Source organism: Callithrix jacchus, chromosome 2 (assembly GCF_049354715.1).
Source record: "Callithrix jacchus isolate 240 chromosome 2, calJac240_pri, whole genome shotgun sequence".
Taxonomy (NCBI): domain Eukaryota; kingdom Metazoa; phylum Chordata; class Mammalia; order Primates; family Cebidae; genus Callithrix; species Callithrix jacchus.
Genome location: NC_133503.1, coordinates 68,721,128 through 68,739,918, shown reverse-complemented (window position 1 = coordinate 68,739,918; position 18,791 = coordinate 68,721,128). Strand labels below are relative to the sequence as shown.

Sequence of the window (18,791 nt, the reverse complement as noted above, 5' to 3'; positions counted from 1 at the left end):
AATAGGGAAGGCCTGGGTGGAAAGGCAGGGGAGTGTGTGTGTATGTGTGTGCAAGTGCCTGTGCCACTCTGGGTGCCAGTCTCTCCTTCTGCAGCTCTGAAAAGGTCTGGGCTTGTGTGTCAGTGTTGGTGTGTATGCATGTTTGGGGATAAGTCTGCATGTGCACCTGTCGTGTGTAGAAGCTTTTGTGTACATGTGTGCCAGCCTATGCACACATACACAGACACATCTGTGGGAGGCTGTGTGCAAGTTGCAGGGTATCTGGGTATGACTTTTGGTCCTCTGCACATGTACACATGACTAGGATAGGCAGGAGTTAGAGTGGGTCTGAGTATATGACTGTGCAGCTGTTTGTGCATAGATGTTGGTGCCTGCCTCACTGAATCTGCACATCTCCCTGCCACCTTCCTTCCTCCAAGATACCATTCACCTCATCCTAACCCAGGTCTTCAGCTCCACCACAACTCCCTTCACAACACTTGCCTGATGGAAAAAAACAAAAGAAATTAAACTCTCCTTAGGCATTCAGAAGTCTTTTTTGGTCTCCATCAATGGCAAAAGGGAAGACCAAGCCATGGGGTTCAGCAGCACCATCTCCCCTCAAAGACTCGCTGCAAGAGCAGCCTACTCTGCCCTGGCCAGGTGCAGTTCCAGAGAAGCCAGCCCTGCAGGCTCACCCCAACCATCTGCCTTAGTGAGTCCAATCCACAATTCAAACTCCCTGGAAGCCCCTCCAAGGCCTGGGGCCACCCCCAAGGCAAGTGTAAGGAGGAATCTGCACCCCCATCCCCTGACCCCCACCTGGCTGAACTTCCTCTGGTCTCCCTCTGCCCTCTAAATTCACCCACCTCAGCCAGACGCTCACTCCTCCTTGCTGGCATAAGATCAAGGCTCCAGAATGAGTGTCAGGTGGGGTCTGTCATCAGGGTTGCTGGGAGAGGAGAGGGGATGGGGAGGGTAGTGGTGGGCAAGGGAGGTTATGCCCTGCGCCCCAGCACATGAAGGGCAGGGACCAGACACCCTCTCCCACTTTTGTCCACTATCTTTGGGCAATAAACCAGGCCTCAAACTCACCTGCTTTTCAATTCCCACTCCTCTGTAGGTCACCCCAAAACTGAGGCCTACAGTGTGAGTCCCCTGGGTAGGGATACCAGAGTTCCTCCCTCTAGTTCAGGAACTCCTCTGGGGCCTTAGGGAAGGCCTGGGGAAGGCAGGATGTCAGGTCCCAGGTTGTGATGGTCTTGGACATGTGCCCTCTCAGTGGGCCTCGTTGGAGGAATGTGGGTGAAGATGTAGGGGCCTGTGAGCCCCAAATCTGCTTTACAAGCTACCAGGTCCATCCTGTTACCCACTCACACTACTTGCTAGTGCTTGGGATGTGAGTGGAGGGCGAGAGAAGCACACTGGCCTCCAGCCTCACTCCCTGATGGGGAGAGGTGTTCGCGGGATGGGGAGGGGGCTCCCTTTACTTGTCCTGCCTAATGTGTGGAAATATCTGTGAGAAAGGACGCTAAGGATGAAACAGACTTTGAGAAGGCCCCCACCCTTGGACTCTTCCTCAGCTACGAGTCCCTAGGACGCTGGGAAGGAGCCAAGGAGCAGCAGTCAGGCCCTGGCCTCTGCAAGGCGTCCATGGGAGAGCAGGGTGGAAGGCACAGGATCCTGGCAGCCTCTAGACTCAAAATCCCGGCTCCATCAGGTAACCTCCTTGCAAAAATCAGTTTCCTTATTTACAACTCCCCCAGTGGCAAAAGTGGAGGAGGAGCCAGCCACACTCAGGTCACAGTTTATTTGGCCCGCGCTACCGGGCTACCCATGGGCGGCCTGGACTGCCAGGCTAGGCGCCCTGCATGCGCAGCCCGCGGATGAGCTCGTGCGCCGTCTTGTTGAGGATGCCCCCGTGGACGCCGCGTCGACCCATGAGCACCAGGAGCGCGCGCGGCGCGTGGCCTACGCACACGGCGCGCGCGTCCAGCCCATTGGTGCGCGCGTCCAGCACGCCGTCGCCCTCAGCTAGCAGGTGGTCGCGGATGACGCAGCAGCGGCGGCCCCCCACGCTCAGGCCCGCCTGCAGGAAGGTGCGCCGGTCGGGCCCGGTGAGCACGCCCACCTCCTGCGGCGAGATGGCAGCCAGCAGGCCCCCGGGCCGCGAAGCCCACACGCAGCGGTTGTCCGCATGGCCCACGATGGCCACGTCGTCGATGCGTTGGTCCCGCAGCACTGCGCTGATGTAACCCTTCCAGTCGCCCATCGTGCTCCGAGTGCGTCCCCCGACCTCGCGCTTCTCTGTGCTGTGTGGAGGCTCCGCGCCGAGAATACCTGCGGTGCTGTGACGCTTGTGGGGCGGGGCTGTGACGTCACACAAGGGGCCGTCCCGGAGCGACCACCCAGGCTAGGGCACGTGGGGCGTGGGCGTTTAGTGCCCAGGCAGTTCTAGGATTACCCTGTAGGGCGGGTTTGGCAGAACGTGGTGGTTTACTCTTTTAATCCCAGCGCTTTCGGAGGCTGAGGCGGCCGGATCTCTTGAACTCAATAACCAGATTATAGTAAACTATTATAGGATTGTGCCGCTGTACTCCAGCCTGGGCCACATAGCCAGGCCCTATCTCTAAAAAAAAAAAAAGTTAATTAAAAAAAATTTTTTTAAATTGAGATGAAGTCTCACTATGTTGCCCAGGCGGGCCACGAACTCTTGCGCTCAAACAATCCTCCCGCCTCAGACTCTCAAAGTGAGATTACAGGCGTGAACCGCCGCATCTGGCCAATCTTTTTTTAATTTTAAAAAGATGATTTTATGAACAAAAAGATACCGTGTTTGGACAGCCAGACCTCCACCTGTATGCCAAGCCCCGTGCAAGGAGAAGCTGCTTGTTATTCCTTATAAGAAACTACTATTTTGTTTACAAAGCAGTTCGCAGACCATACATTAAGATCACCTGGGGAGTCAGGGAACCAACCATTAAACCCCCAGATTGTGGCTCTCGAGCATAAAGGAACATCAGAATCCCCTGCAACGGTGTTAAACAGATTGATACTTCCCACCCCAGACTTTCTGTTCAGCAGTATAAAGTGTAGCCCAAGAATTTGTTATGTCTAAGAAGTCCCCTGGCGATGTATTGCTAGCCAAGGGACTCTGAGACCCACCACATTAGTGCATGTTGGGGTGGAGACAAGGATATGTCACTCAGCCCTCAGGGCCCCACATCATAGCCAATGCTAAATATTATTAGTATTATTTATTTATTTATTTTGGAGACCAAGTCTTGCTCTGTTGCCCAGCCTGGAGTGCAGTGGCACAATCTTGGCTCACTGCAACCTTTCCCTCCTGGGTTCAAGTGATTCTCCTGCCTCAGCCTCCTGGGTAGAGTAGCTGGGACTACAGGCACACACTGCCACATCCGCCTAATTTTTGTATTTTAGTAGAGACAGGGTTTCACCGTGTTGCCTAGACTGGTCTCCAACTCCTGAGCTCAGGCAATCCGCCTGCCTCGGCCTCCCAAAGTGCTAGGATTACCGCCCGGACAATGCTAAGTATTTCTAACCATGATTCTCAACCTTGGCTGGTTGTACATGGAATTATCTGTGGAGTTTTAAAAACATACCAGTACCTATGCCCCATCCCTAGACATAACTGATTTAATTGGTCTGAGGTGGAACTTGGATACAGATTAGCTCAAAACGCTCCCCAGGTGATCTTAATGTATGGTCTGAGAACTATTGCTCTGTAAACAAAAGGTTAGTGAGTTTCTTTTGAGGAATAACATGCGGCTTCTCCTTGCACAGGGCTTGGTATACAGTATCCTAGGCTCAGTAAACTGTACCGGGATCTAGATCTTGCACGTTAAGAGCTCATAGACATTGTTTTCTGAGAGCTGTGGAGAAGGGTGAATCGCTTTTCTGTCTTGGCATTTCCCGACGGGACCCAAGGAGTAGAGCTTTCCTTATCAGCATTTTCAAAGTACTTTATTGAGTTCCTGCGCCATCTTGGTGCGGAGCTGGCCTCACTGGGGGAATGGGACACCATCTTGCCGTCCATGCCCCAGCCAGTCTCCCACTGCGTAATCGCTGGGAATGGAAAGACGAATCCCTGAGCAATCAGGAAGCGGTGTGCTCCTGGATCCAAGACAGGTAGTTGGCCACGTCGGTGTAGACGCCTGGCTTGTTGCGGTCACCACAGCCCGATCCCCAGCTGACGACACCTCGCAGGGTGAGCCGGCGCCCTGCGGCCTGGTCCTCACACACCAGCGGGCCTCCGGAATCACCCTGGGTCGGAAAGTCGCAACTCAGCGCCGTGGGCCTGGGATTTGTGCCTGTTGACCTCAGGGAAGGGCGCTAACCCAGCTAAGGACTCACCTGGCACGCATCGGTGCCGCCCTCGAGGAACCCTGCGCAGAGCATGCCGGGGAGGATGGAGGCTCCGTGCACGTCCGGGGCTGAGCAGCGCTCCAGGGAGAGGAAGGGCACCTGCGCCTCCTGCAGGAAGCTGGAATATTCCTCCGCCCCTGCGAACACAGAGCGCCTTCCTCACACCCCACCAGACAACACTCGTGTCCGGACGATGGACGAGCCTGCGGCAGGCTCTTCTAAACCCACTCTTGCCCTTTCCCTCCCCAAGGGGGAGGAGGTGCCATTAATTCAATTTCATAGACAAGGAAACTGAGGTCCAGGGAAGAGCCAGGATTTGAATGGGCGGGAGCGGAAGCAGAAACCCCACCCCCACCTCCTATCCAGAGTCACAGAACCTGGCTACCAAACTGACCCGGAACGCGGGGCCAGCGTCCTCGTTGGCCTTTGCAGCCCGGCGCCCAGAGAGAAACAAGAGCAAGTTCGATTCTCCCTGTATCCCCAGGAGATTTGGGGATCCCAGCAGTGAATCGCAGGCCCTGGGAGGCCCTGCACATTCTCACAGGTTAGCGCCACCTCTCCTGTAGACACCCGGGACGATACCAAAGTCAAAGTCGCGGGCTTCTCCCGCCTAACCCAGTGATCAAAGATCTCCTCCCCTAGCAGTTGTGCCTACCCTCGAATTGGTGGCCCCAACCGGCCACCTCGCAGACCGCGGGCTCGGGCTGGGAGGGTCGCGTGGCGCTGCTTGGCAGGCACACCGGCTGAACGTAAGGCGACAGGAGCGCGCAGCTGCCGTCCGCATCCTCCTGCAGGCGCAGCAGAGCTAACCCGGGCGTAGAGGAGTGTGATGCGGAGATGCCGGGGCCCCACCCTCCCTCCCCATCCACGCAGGGCGCCCCCACGCACCCAGGTCGTGCTGGTAGTTGACGGGCGAGAAGGCCTCGTGCAGGCGGTAGGAGCGTACGGCCAGCGTCTGGCACTGTTCACAGCTGTGGTTATGGCGGTCCTGGCCGAGCACCACCGTCAGCTCCTCGGGTGCTGGCCTGCGGGCGGGTAGGGGAGAGGCAGCGCGCTCAGAACTGGCCACAAGTGTTTTGGGGAAGCCCCCTGCTCCCGAACCCCATCCTGTGTTCCAGCTTCCTCCCGGGGAGCTCCAGAGGGGCGTGGAAAGAAGGGTGGGGCGGGAAAAGGTGGGGCACAGGTTCAAGTGCGGCGCGGAAGCCGCGCTGGGAGACTGAGGAGCCGCGGCCTTTCGGGCGGCGCTGGGCTGGCGGGTACTCGCCGGTTCTGCAGGCAGTGAGCGGCCGTCAGCACCCAGCAGGGGGCGATGAGGCTGCCGGCGCAGAAACTGTGGCCCCAGTACAGCGCTGCGATGTAGGGGTGCGCCCCGGGCAGCGCCACCAGCCCGCCGACGATGCGTCTCAACGAGGACAGACGCTTGCGGAGCCGCTGTCCGCAACTCAGTGAGCCGTTCCTGGTCAGGGGAGGCGGCTGCTTCCGCCTCGTAGGCGAGGCTGTGGAGGAGCCGGGGCTGAGGACTAGGAGCCGGTAGACCGGAATCCAGCTCGCCCCGCGCCCTCTCGGCTGCTCCTTTCCCCCACTTCCTAACCTCCTGGAGTCTGGGACAGAGGCGGGGTCCGGGACGTGGGCTGAGGTTTTGGCAATGTCAGCTGCGTGGGCATGGACGACTCATTAAACCTAGGGGGCATCCGGGTCGGAGGCGCCTGGCACTGTGCCAGGTCGCAGTACTCCCAGCTCAGCCGGTCACCGCTCAGCACGAAGCACCACGGGCGGACGTCGTTGTCCGGGTTCCTGTACCACACAAGGGGTCGCAGTTAGAGCGCCGGGAGCCCGGGGCCTTGGGGCTGAGGGGTCGTCCAGTCCCACGCGGCGCACCGGCAGAAGGCGTGGCCGCTCAGTCCCCAGTTCCGCGCTTGCTCAGCAGTCACGTTCCGGTAGGTGGCCTCCGAGGCCCAAGGCTGACAGGGCATACCGGAGAGAGTGGTCCTGGCCAGGCCGCGGTAGCTGAGCCCGCGGCCATCATAGCAGCTCGCCTTGGTATCTGAGGGGAGAGGGGGCTCCCTGCAGCCAGGGCTGGGCTCTCCCACCGCCCTCTCATCTGCTTTCCCCACTCTTCTTTCTCGTTCCTGGCAAGTCCTTCCCATCTTGGGGCTGACCTTCTGCTTTCCCCAGACCCTCACTCACCCACATCGCAGAAGGGTCCGGTGTAGCCCACCAGGCAGTGGCACAGACGGTGGCCCTCTGCCTCTAGGCAGCGACCCCCATGGAGGCACGGGTTGTCGCGGCAGGCTGGGGGAGGGAACACAGTGAGCCACCCCTGGGCCTACAGATCCTCCAGAGAGCTCTCCTTCCTGGCACACCACCCAGCCTCCTGCCAGCGTCTCCTCCTGATCCTCCTCCCTGGCCCATTCCCAACCATCTGCTCACCCTGGCTGGCCAGCTGCTGGCAGTGGGCATCAGGACCCTTGCACCGGCATCTGGCCACACCTGCTTGCTCAGATCTGTACCATATCTCATTCTGGTGGAAAAACCGGAGAAGCTGAGGCTCAAAGCACTTCTCTGGGGACAAAGAGGGGGACAGTGGTCTCAGGAGAGTCTAGGACTGCCAAGTCTCTGGGGTATCCAGGGACCTCTTCTGTAGACCCAGGGTTGCCCCTATCCCCAAGCACCCCTGCCCGGGTTCTCGGCATCTCCTCACCTCTCTGGCAGTGGTTTCCAGTGAGGTGTTGCGGACAGAGGCAGTGGGGACCCCTTGGCGTGTTCACACAGGTCCCTTGTTTCTGGCAGGGGCTGTGTTTGCTGCAGTGGTCTGAGAGATGGACACGGTGGGAGGAGGAGCAGGGAGCAGAGTCAGACAGATGGGTGCCAAGGTCCTACTTGAACCTACCTGCCTTGTGACCTTGCTACTCCAAGTTTCCAGGGCTTAGTTTACCCACTTGCAAAAATGGGACCACTCCTTCCCAGAACTCTCCCTCTGGATTTCCAAAGGGCATTGTGGAGGGAGAGAAGGGGCTGGGCCCAGAATCCCAGGTGTGTGGGATCTGGTGATACCAGGAGAGTATTGAGGGGTGGGGAGAGAGCCCTGGGCCACCCCAGAGGCTGTGTGTAGCACCTTTCACTTTCTTGGGCTCCAGACAGTATGCCCATTGCTGGTCCTGATCAAAGTTGGGGGTGGTAGCACACCTGTAGAAAGAGACAAGGATTCCCTGGCCTGCTCTCCCCTATCACAGCCCCCTCCCTCCAAGCAGAGTGCCTTGCACAGAAGGACAGGCAGAGTCCATGTCTCCCAGGCCCCTGCTCCTCTCTGTGTAGTCTTACCAGGGCTGAGGGCCTGGCCGGTCCTTGTGGATACATTTGTGGTACAGCTGCCGGTGGTACTGGAAGGGGAAGTGGCAGGGCTCCCCAGTGACAGTGAGAACTGCAGGGACAACACACTCCCTGAGGACTTCCCCTGTGCTCAGCTGCCCAGGCGCTGCCCCTCAGGGTCTGGTCAGGAGAAGGACAGACCCACAGAAAGGTCGCTGTGCATTGAAAACACTTTCTGCTTTAAAAGTTGTGTTCAGAAGTCAGATAGCTGACTACCTATCAGATAGTCAGATAGTTGGGTTCAGAAGTCAGATAGACTCCTGACTCCACCACCTGCTATCTGTGTGACCTTGGGTAAGTCTGGAGTCCTAAGGCCTGGAAGAGCACTTGCCACAAAGTAGGCACTTAATAATACTTGTTGATCCTGATAAATGGTCTAGGCGGACTTAAAAAGATAAATAAATAAATAATACTTGTTGAATGTTGAAATCACTGTTAACCACTCTGAGCCTCGGTTTCTCATCTGTAAAATGGCAATAATAATAGTACGGTTGATCCTCATTATTCTCTGGTTCTGTGTTTGAGAATGTACCTATTTGCTAAATATTTGTAACTCCCAAGTCAATACTCGCAATGCTTTCATGGCCATTTGTGGGCAGGCACAGAGCAGTGAAAAATTTGCACATTGTTGTACCGGTTAAGGTTCAACAAGATGACACGCTGCTGCTTCTTGTTTCAGTGCTCGTATTGAACAAATGAACTTTTCAGTCTATTTAGTGCAATGTTTTTCACACTTTGTGCTTTTGTTGGTGATTTTGCTTTTAGAAATGGCCCCTGAGCCTGCTGCTGAACAGCTGTCTAGTTCCTAAGCACAAGAAGGCTATGTTAGGGAGGAAATGTGTGTTAGATACACTTCATTCAGGTGTGAGCTATAGTGCCATGAGCTTAGCATTAATGAATCAGCAGCACATATGTTAAGTAAAATATCTTTAGACAGAATCACACATAAAACAAGATTATATATTGTTGGTTAATGAAAATGTTGTGGCCAGGGGCTCACAGGAACCTAATGCTGTTTGCTAGTTCACTGTGATTTTATAGAACATAACCACTGCAAATAATGAGAATTGCCTGTGTCTTCTTTAGAGGAATTGTCGTGAGGCTTATAAGATAATGCTGTGAAACGCTGAGCAGTGTCTGGCACAGTACCTGCTCAATATGCATTTGCCGCTATTTGGTCAAAGGCAGAATGCACTTGCCAAGAACCAGGACAGTAAATGGAAATAGAGGGATCTGAAGCTAGACCTTTAAGATGCAAATGGGGGACTCCATGCCTGTATTCCCAGCACTTTGGGAAGCTGAGGAGGGCGGATTACCTGAGGGCAGGAATTCGAGACCAGCCTGACCAACATGAAGACACACCCCATCTCTACTAAAAATACAAAAACTAGCCAGGCATGATGGTGCTTGCCTATAATTTCAGCTACTCAGGAGGCTGAGGCAGAGAATCACTTGAACCCAGGAGATGGAGGTTGCAGTGAGCCAAGATGGCGCCATTGTACTCCAGCCTAGGGGACAGAGCGAAACTCCATCTCAAAAAAAAAAAAAAAAAAAAAGTTGCAAATGGGATGGACAGGTGGAGAGGAGGGGGACCCTAAGCAGGAGATTAGGCAAGGATAGAGCACCAAGTGTAGGTAAGGCAAGAGGGAGGAGAAACTTTTGGGTGTGTGGCGAAGAGAGGAGACTGAAGGAGTCCAGGGTTGGAATGCACAGGGCCTCAATGCTATGCTCAGGGACTCAACCCCACCAAGTCAGACCCACCAGCATAGGGTCCGTCTGGTTCACAGGCCCTGCTATATTGCACACTCTAGGTACATTTTTTTTTAATTTGTATTTTTTGAGACAGAGTCTTGCTCTGTTGCCCAGGCTGGAGTACAATGGTGTGACCTTGGCTCACTGTAACCTCCACCTCCCAGGTTCAAGCAATTCTCCTGCCTCAGCCTCCTGAGTAGCTGGCACTATAGGAACATGCCACTATGCTCAGCTAATTTTTGTACTTTTAGTATAGACAGGGTTTCACCATGTTGGCAGTCTGGTCTCGAACTCCTGACCTTGTGATCCACCTGCCTGGGCCTCCCAAAGTGCTGGGATTACAGGCATGAGCCTCCACACCCGGCCTCCAGGTATTTAGTGTCTGGGAGAATGAAGGCAATGGGGAGCTATGGCAGGGCCTGAGGAAGGGGAAAATGACAGGTGTCCCTCATCTAAAAGGTAGTTTATAATAAAAGCTAATATTTGTAAAGCATTTCCATGCACCAGGTGATAGGCTAAGTGCCTCACATGGGTTTTCCTTCTCAACAACCCTAAGAGGTTTACTATTATCAACCTGGTTTCACAGAAGGGGAAATAGAAGCTTCTCAAATCACTTGCCCAGAGACACCCAGCTCATAAGTAATAAAGCTGGAATTCAGAGGCATTCAAATGCCAGAGACCAGCTCTTGACCATTCCTAGCCCATCGAGGGCCCTGGCCTCTGTCTGGCATGTCTCTCTCTGCCCACAAGATGTACTGGGGAAAGGAAAAGAAGAGGAGAAGCTGATGAAACTGAGGAAGGCTGGCAAGAGCCCAGGTGTGATGGTGCCAGCAGCACATACCTCAAGCACCTGCTCCAAGCCAGGCTCGCAGGCACTCAGACACAGCCCATGCCCTGCCTTCAAGGATCACACAGATCACAATCACTCTGAGACCCTGGTGCCCATGGGCATAAGACCTAGAAGCTGGCCAGGCGCGGTGGCTCACGCCTGTAATCCCAGCACTGTGAAAGGCCGAGGTGGGTGGATCACGAGGTCAAGAGATCAAGACCATCCTGGTCAACATGGTGAAACCCCGTCTCTACTAAAAATACAAAAAATTAGCTGGGCATGGTGGCACGTGCCTGTAATCCCAGCTACTCAGGAGGCTGAGGCCATTGCACTCCAGCCTGGGTAACAAGAGCAAAACTCCATCTCAAAAAAAAAAAAAAAAAAAAAGACCTAGAAGCTGGTAGGCACTAGACTAGACTGCTCTGAGACTGCACATGCCCCACCATATACATCCCCACCCAAGGGTATCTCTGTAGGAGGATCCAGGCCACTTACCCACTGTGTGCTCTTTGTCTTTGTTCTTATGCTCCTTGGGGCTTTTCCAAGGTGGAATCTACAAGGCAGAGAAGAAGGCAGGGAACTGCCTAGAAGAAGTCATAGCCTGCTACCGATCTGTTGCTAGTCTGCAGCTTCCTCTCACAGCCTAAAAATGCAGAGATTTCTTCCCAAGACCCAAACCCTTTCTACCTCCTCCCATTGTCTTCTTAAGGCCCATCTCCCCCAGAAATGCAGGCTGTGCCCTTCCTTGTATCCACCCACTTTGGTTGTCTGTCTCCTCTGCTTGGGCCTTCAGGGCTGGCCTCACCTTTCCACATAGGCCTCCTAGTCACCTGAACCTTTAGGTCATGAGCAGAGGCCATGGCTGTGATAGCCACTGCGCCCCCCCGCAGGACCATCATGGCACAATCCTGGTTCCCACAGCACTCACCGAAAGTGTTGACTCCAGGCTCACCAGCAGGAACCCTAGGAGCAGCAGAGCCCTCATGGCGTCTGTCGGTTGGCCCAACTGCCTGCACAGGAGTCCAGATCAATAGGGCTGGCCAAAGGTCTTAGAAGTAGAGATTGGTCAAGCTGCCCTCCTGAGCCTGGTGGGGCACAGGCTGTTTGTGGATAGCCAAGTGGAGTGGCTTCCTTGGTCACCCACTGAGGGTCAGGAAGTTGGGAGTTGGTAGGCAGGGGTAGAATGATGAAGAGTTGGACTCCCCCTCTCTTTTCTAGATAGTGGGACTAGAAGCAGGAGAAGGGACATTCTTGTGCTCTGGGTCCTGTGGAGATGAGGGGGTTAAGGAGATCAAAGAGACGCTCTCTTTCTTGGGGATCTTGGAGTCCACTGGGAAATGCGTTAGTTTTCTATGGTCATGTAACAGATTACCATAAACTTAGTAGCAGCTTACAACAGTACCCACTTTTTATGTATTTGTTTATTTATTTTGAGATGGAGTTTTGTTCTTGTCGTCCAACTGAAGTTCAATGGCGTGATCTTGGCTCACTGCAACTTCTGCCTCCCAGGTTCAAGCGATTCTTCTACCTCAGCCTCCCAAGTAGCTGGGATTGCAGGCAACCACCACCACACCCAGCTAATTTATGTATTTTCAGTAGAGACAGGGTTTCACCATATTGGCAAGGCTGATCTCAAACTCCTGTCCTCAGGTGAACCACTCGCCTTGGCCTCTCAAAGTGCTGGGATTACAGGTGTGAGCCACTGTGCCTGGCCAATACCCACTTATTAGTTCACAGCTCTGTAGTTAAAAAAATCCCATTCTGCATGACTGGGTTTTCTGCTCTGGATATCACAAAGCTGAGCTCAAGGCTGAATTCTCTGGAGGCTCTGGGGGAAGATTCACTTTCAAGCTCATTCAGGTTGTCTGCAGAATTCAGTTCCTTATGGTTGTAGGACTGGGGTCCCTGCTTCCTTGTAGGCTGTCAGCCAGGGGCTGTCCTCAGTTCCTAGAGGCCGCCAGTATTTCTGGTCATGTCTCTTTTTTTTTTTTTGAGATGCAGTCTTGCTCTGTGGTCCAGGCTAGAGTGCAGTGGCACAATCTCGGCTAACTGCAACCTCCACCTTCCGGATTCAAGTGATTCTCCTGTCTCAGTCTCTTGAGTAGCTGGGACTACAGGTGTGTGCCACCATGCCTGACTAATTTTTTGTATTTTTACTAGAGATGAGGTTTCACCGTGTTAGCCAGGATGGTCTTGATCTCCTGACCTCATGATGCGCTCACCGTGGCCTCCCAAAGTGCTGGGATTACAGGTGTGAGCCACTGTGCCAGACATGTGTTTCATTTTAAGAACTTACCTAATTAGGTCAGGCCCACAAAAGACATTCTCCTTATTTTAAGATCAAACAATCTGGGACTTTAATTACATGCGCAAAATTCTACACACAGAAGCATCTACCTTTGTGTTTGATAGAATAACTGGGAGGTGTGCAGACACCAGGGGTAGAGATCTTGGGGCCATCTTAGCATTCTACCAACTACGGGAAGTGAGGCAAGAAAGCAGTAGATTTCATAAGAAAAGTGCTAAACCAAGGGGCACTAAGCTGTGCAGCTGGAACACAAGAGAAGAAGATAGAGTACACATGTCCTGTTTTCCTGCCCAGCATCTGTCCTGATTCAGTAACGACACTGATATTTCCTTTAGCAATGACTCCTCTCTCACTTCTTCCATGGGCTCTAGTGCTGCCAACTCTACCCTCAGAACCAGGGCTAGTGGTGTGGCCTAGCTCTGGCCAATCAGGGCATGGCATGGGCCTAGGTCTGGCCAGTCAGAACATGACATCTTTAATCCACAGTGATTGGTTCAGAGATAAGTATATACATAACTTAGGCCAATCAAAAGTTTAGCTTGGGACTTTGCCAGAACTTTTGGGAAAGCAGTGATACAAAGCAGGGATGCTGTGATACAGAGCCTCCAAACAGTCCCCACTGACCCTTACCACCTGGGATTCATGCCCTTTATAGTGTCTTCCCACATTGAGTTAGGGGTGTTCTGTGTGTCCATCAGAATATGACAGAAGTGGCTGGGTGTGGTGGCTCATGCCTGTAATCCCAGCACTTTGGGAGGCTAAGGCAGATGGATCACTTGAGGTCAGGAGTTCAAGACCAGCCTGACCAGCATGTTGGCCAAACTGCATCTCTATGAAAAATCCAAAAATTAGGGGGCTTGGTGGCAGGCACCTGTAATCCCAGCTATCTGGGAGGCTGAGGCAGGAGAATTGCTTGAACTCAGGAGGTGGAGGTTGCAGTAAGCAGAGATTGTGCCATTGCACTCCAGCCTGGGTGACAGAGTGAGACCGTCTCAAAAAAAAAAAAAAAAAAACCCAACAAGACAAAAAACAATAAAAAACCAAAGAATATGGTAGAAGAGTATGTTGGACTTCCAAGCTCGGGTCATAAAAGACGTTGCAGTTTCTGCCTCGGTCTCTGAGATTGCTCACTCTGGAGGAAGCCAGCCACTAGGCTGTGAGGACATACATGCAGCCCTGCAGAGACGCCCATGTTGGGAGAAAGGAAAGCGCCCTGCTGACAGACAGTGTCAATCTGAGCCACATGAAAGAGCTGCCTTGGAAGTGGATACTGCAGCCCTGACTGACATTTGGCTTGCAATCTTGTGAGAGACTTCAAGTCAAAACTATCCAGCTCAGCTGCTCCTGAATACCTGACCATCAGAAACTGTGATAAATCATCATTAATTGTTGTTGTTTTAAGCCACAAGTTAGGGTGATTTGTTACACAACATTTGATAACTAATACTGATGAATTGATTTCTCATGACTTTGAGAGCTTAGATCCTAAAACTAGAAGTATCCTTAAGACTTGGCCAGTTGGCCGGGCGCGGTGGCTCACGCCTATAATCCCAACACTTTGGGAGGCCAAGGCGGGTGGATCACGAGGTCAAGAGATCGAGACCATACTGGTCAACATGGTGAAACCCCATCTCTACTAAAAATACAAAAAAAAAAAAAAAAAAGTAGCTGGGTGTGGTGGCGCATGCCTGTAGTCCCAGCTACCTGGGAGGCTGAGGCAGGAGAATTGCTTGAACCCAGGAGGTGGAGGTTGCGGTGAGCGGAGATCGTGCCATTGCACTCCAGCCTGGGTAACAAGAGCGAAACTCCGTCTCAAAAAAAAAAAAAAAGACTTGGCCAGTTATGGTCAGGCACAGTTGCACATTCCTATAATCCCAACACATTGGGAGGCTGGGAAGGGAGGATCACTTAAGCCCAGGAGTTCAAGACTGATATAGGAAACATAGTGAGATCCTATCTCTCCAAAAGAATTTAACATTAGCTAGGCGTGGTGGCACGCACCTGTAGTTCCGGCTACTTGTGAGGCTGAGGCAGGAGGATCGCTTGAGTCCACAGGTTCAGACTGCTGTGAGCTGTGATTGTGCCACTGCACTCTGGACTGGGAGACCGAACGAAACTGTATCTTAAAAAAAAAAAAAAACTTCTCACAGTTATATGAGCCAATAAAACCAATTTGAGTGAACTTCTGTCACTTTCAGTTAGAGTCCTAAGTTATACAAAGTAATCTATAGGAATCAAAGACAGAATGAAGCAATTTATGAATTCTGCTGGAAGAGAGGCAGGCTGTGGAAGACTTCTTGGAACAGAAACTCAGAAAGAGGAGGGCAGGAAAGGAGGGACATCTTTTCAACCACAGGTTTCAAAGGTAACTGGTTTCAAAGTCATTGATATGACATCTGTTAACTCCATGATGAAAGTGAAACTATTAGATATATTGATGGGTCATTAAAGTGAAAGCACCTTTGACACATTTTTTGTTGGTTTGTTTTAAAGAGACAGGGTCTCACTAAGTTACCCAGATGGCCTGGAACTCCTAGGCACAAGTGATCTTCTCACCTCAGCCATTTGAGTAGCTGGGATTACAGGGGCACACCACCATGCCTGGCTCTGTCAGTTCTTGTTGCAGCTGAGTATAGACCCTGGCTCTAAGGCCACTCCCACATCGGCTCCTTCCTCTTGGGGAGAAGGCAGCTGTTTCTCTGAATGGAAGGCCTTTTGAACAGGTCTTTGCCACAAGTAGGGGTTTGCAGGCAGAGTAATACAACTGCACAGAAGCTTGAATGCAGCGCGCCAAATGAGGAATGTGGTGAGCATAGGGTGCCTTGTAGGGAGTGTGAGATGAGGCGTGAGGTCCATTGGGATCCAAGGTGGACATTCATGGGCATTTGGATGTTCAACATCCATTCTCCCTTCCTCTTCCTCTCCTCTCCCAGTTCCATTTTGTGATCACTTCTCCCCAGTTGTGTGGTGAAAGGGTACTTTCTTTTTTATTTGAGACAGAGTCTCTCCCTGTCACCCAGGTTAGAGTTCAATGGTGTAATCTCTGCTCACTGCAACCTCTGCCTCCTGGGTTCAAGTGATTCTCCTGCCTCAGCCTCCTGAGTAGCTGGGATCACAGGCATGCACTACCACACCCAGCTAATTTTTGTATTTTTAGTAGAAATGGGGTTTCACCATGTTGGCCAGACTGGTCTCGAACTCCTGACTTCATGATCCACCTACCTTCGCCTCCCAAAGTGCTGGGATTACAGGTGTGAGCCACTGCACCCAGCTGAAAGGGGACTTTCTAGAGACCATCTCCACTATGGAAGCCTAATGGACCAGACCAACCTCTCTCTACCATAGTATAGCCAGAGGGACCTAAACTCAGCCAATGGGTGTTTTCTCCCAGGGCTCTGAATCCTGATCAAGCCACACAAGGATGGCAGGAAAAGTTGGAGGTCTTGCATTCCATCACCTGTGCCCTGACCAGATCGTCCCTTCAACATGGCATTAAGTCAGGATGCCTTCCAAAAACCAAGTGTATGCAGTAGATCAATTCAAAATCATCATCCCATGTCACCAGAGATCTGGAGCAGCAGGACTCCAGAAACAGTGCTTTCAGTGGTTCAATAATATCATTAAGAACCCAAGTTCTTTCTCGTTTGTTTGTCTTCAGTGTGAAAACCTTCAGACTGACTGCCCTCATGGTCACAAGATGACTGTCACAACTCCAGGAATCACACTTAAACTCAGTTATGTTCAAGTAAAGAAGAGGTACCTTCCCTTCCACTAACTCCTTCTTAGGAACGAGGAACCCTCCCTCATCCTTTCCACTGGCTCGTTCTTAGGAATATGGAACCCTCCCTCAAATCTCAAGCCGACTTCCCCTCATGCTTTCTTAGCTAGAACTGGCTCACATGACACCCCTAAACCATGTTTAGCAAGGATAAGGGGATCCCCATAACTGGCCGAAACCTATTAACCCTGGAGCTGTCAGAGGCATGTGAGGTGAAGTGACCACTGGAACAGAGTTGGGACTCTGCAAACAAGGAAGAGGGGTGGCATGGATGGACAACTGGTGGACAGCTTCGGTGTCTGCTTAAGGGACCTCACTGTGCTTCCTGCTTCCTAGTCTTCCAGTGGCCCTTAATTCCTGCACATTTCCAAGCCTGTTCCTTCTAGTTGATGCCGTGAACTCCTGAGGGCCTTCTCATAAATTCCCTTTTGTTGAAGCAGCTAGAGTCATTTTCTGTTGCTCACAACTAAGAATTCTCTCTTCCTCATACTCCCAGCTTACTTAGTCACCTAGCTCTGTTCATTCCACTACTTAAATATTTTTCTTTTTTTCTTTTTTGAGGCAGGGTGTCACTCTGTTGCTCAGGCTAGATGATTATGGCTCACTGCAGCCTTAACATCCCAGGCTCTAAGCGATCCTCCCACCCCAGCCTCCCAAGTAGCTGGGACACAGGTGTGCACCACCACACCCAGCTAATTTTTTAATTTTTTGTAGAGGTGAGGTGTCACTGTGTTGTCAGGCTGGTCTCAAACTCCTGGGCTCAAACTATCTCCTCACCTCAGCTTTCCAAAGTACTGGAATTACAGGTATGAGTCACCGCACCAGCTACCTAAATATTTCTCAAATTTCTCCACGTCTCTTAATTTCTACTGCCTCTTCTTTGGCTTCCAGAAAATTCAAGGTGGCTACAGCTATGAAATATAATTTGAGAGCCTGCAATCAACATCTATCATTTCCTGTTTACCATTCATTCTCTCTGGTTCTAGAAATGGCCCTCAGTGTTTGGGGAATCACTCCTCCCCACCCTGCATCAATATACATAAAATAAAGCCTACTCATCCCTTGGTTGAGGGTGGAGTGGACATTTGATCTGGACCTGATGGATCAGAACACCACCTCTCTTTGTCTTTAGTAATTGGTTCAAAATGAACACCTGAATTAGCTGGGTGTGGTGGCACATGCCTGTGGTCCTAGCTACTCAGGAGGCTGAGGTAGGAGGATGGCTTGGCCCTGAGAGGCAGAGGTTGCAGTGAGCCAAGATCTACCACTGCACTCCAGCCTGGACAACAGAGTCAGACCCTATCTCAAAGAAAAACGAAAAAAGAGAACACCTGACCTGCATCAAATCAGTGAGCGGCAGCCCCCAGATTTTTCTGGAATTATAAAGGTAGGGGCTTTCTCTTTCCATGGAGGTTGCCACATTCCTAGCAAATGAGCCTGGAGCTGCTGGCAGCCATCTTTAACATCTCAGAGGGAAAACCTGCCTGAGAATAAAGATTAAAAGCAGAGCCAGGGTATGGGCGCTGGGCGTTGTGGCTCACGCCTGTAATCCCAGCACTTTGGGAGCCTAGGCAGGTGGATCACCTGAGGTCAGGAGTTCGAAACCAGCCTGGCCAACATGGTGAAACCCTGTCTCTAATAAAAATACCAAAAAAATTAGCCAGGTGTGGTGGCGTGTGCCTGTAATCCCAGCTACCTGGGAGGCTGAAGCAGGAGAGTCACTGGAACCTGGGAGGCAGAGGTTGCAATGAGCTAAGATTGCACCACTGCACTCCAGCCTGGCCAACACAGCAAGACTCTGTCTCACAAAAAACAATTAGGGCATGGGAAAGACAGATTTTGAATGACACCATTTGAGACCCAGCATCCAGAGATGCTTGAAGTCCGAACCACCACCTATGCTTTTCTGTTACTTGAACTCCCAAATTCCTCTTTTTGCCTAAGCCAATTTTAGTTTCAACCAAAAGTCTTAACTTATGCTGCCAGAGTTCATACACTGTTACCAGGAAGTTTCTAAAACAAAGCAAAGCAAAACAAAACAAAACCCCTCATGTGATCATGATGGATAAGTCAGTAGTTTAAAGGACAGGAGAATACTGACCTTAGAAGCAGGGTAGGGAAGCACTGGACTTGAGTCAGGAAGTCTTCCACTCCCATCTTGGCCACCGCCCCACAGCATAATGATGGTTAGGGAGCTCTGCCTCTCTGAACTGGCATTGCCATACCTCTGTAGGGAGGGATGGGCACTCGTGCTGTCTGGCAGACTTGAAGTGTTTGAATGGGATTGCATGTGAAAGGCAGAGCCTGGCATATAGTTGGAGCTCAATCCATGGAAGTGTACAAAGAAACTTTCCTGTGGATACACTCTTCTCTACCATTTCTGCACATTT

General features: G+C 52.0%; 2 protein-coding genes across 3 annotated transcripts; both read right to left on the bottom strand.

Moving 5' to 3' along the window:
* Window positions 1-1,740: 1,740 nt before the first annotated feature.
* Window positions 1,741-2,288, bottom strand: PFN3 (profilin 3). Its single transcript, XM_035290612.3, has one exon. It carries the CDS (start codon window positions 2,249-2,251, stop codon window positions 1,838-1,840), a length of 414 nt encoding a protein of 137 aa, XP_035146503.1. The 5' UTR covers window positions 2,252-2,288; the 3' UTR covers window positions 1,741-1,837.
* Window positions 2,289-3,944: 1,656 nt separating this feature from the next.
* F12 (coagulation factor XII) lies at window positions 3,945-11,307 on the bottom strand. Of its 2 annotated transcripts, XM_002744511.6 has the most exons (14): window positions 11,244-11,307; window positions 10,811-10,868; window positions 7,687-7,786; window positions 7,481-7,551; window positions 7,067-7,177; window positions 6,796-6,927; window positions 6,553-6,657; window positions 6,244-6,409; window positions 5,957-6,159; window positions 5,630-5,861; window positions 5,254-5,390; window positions 5,021-5,170; window positions 4,354-4,502; window positions 3,945-4,263 (listed from the first exon to the last, which is right to left on the bottom strand). In XM_002744511.6, the coding sequence occupies exons 1-14, from the start codon at window positions 11,298-11,300 to the stop codon at window positions 4,096-4,098; spliced, it is 1,839 nt and encodes a 612-aa protein (XP_002744557.2). In that variant the 5' UTR covers window positions 11,301-11,307; the 3' UTR covers window positions 3,945-4,095. The 2 variants fall into 2 exon arrangements, with proteins under 2 accessions (XP_002744557.2, XP_017825085.2); XM_017969596.4 differs by lacking the exon at window positions 5,021-5,170.
* Between the last annotated feature and the right edge of the window lie 7,484 nt (window positions 11,308-18,791).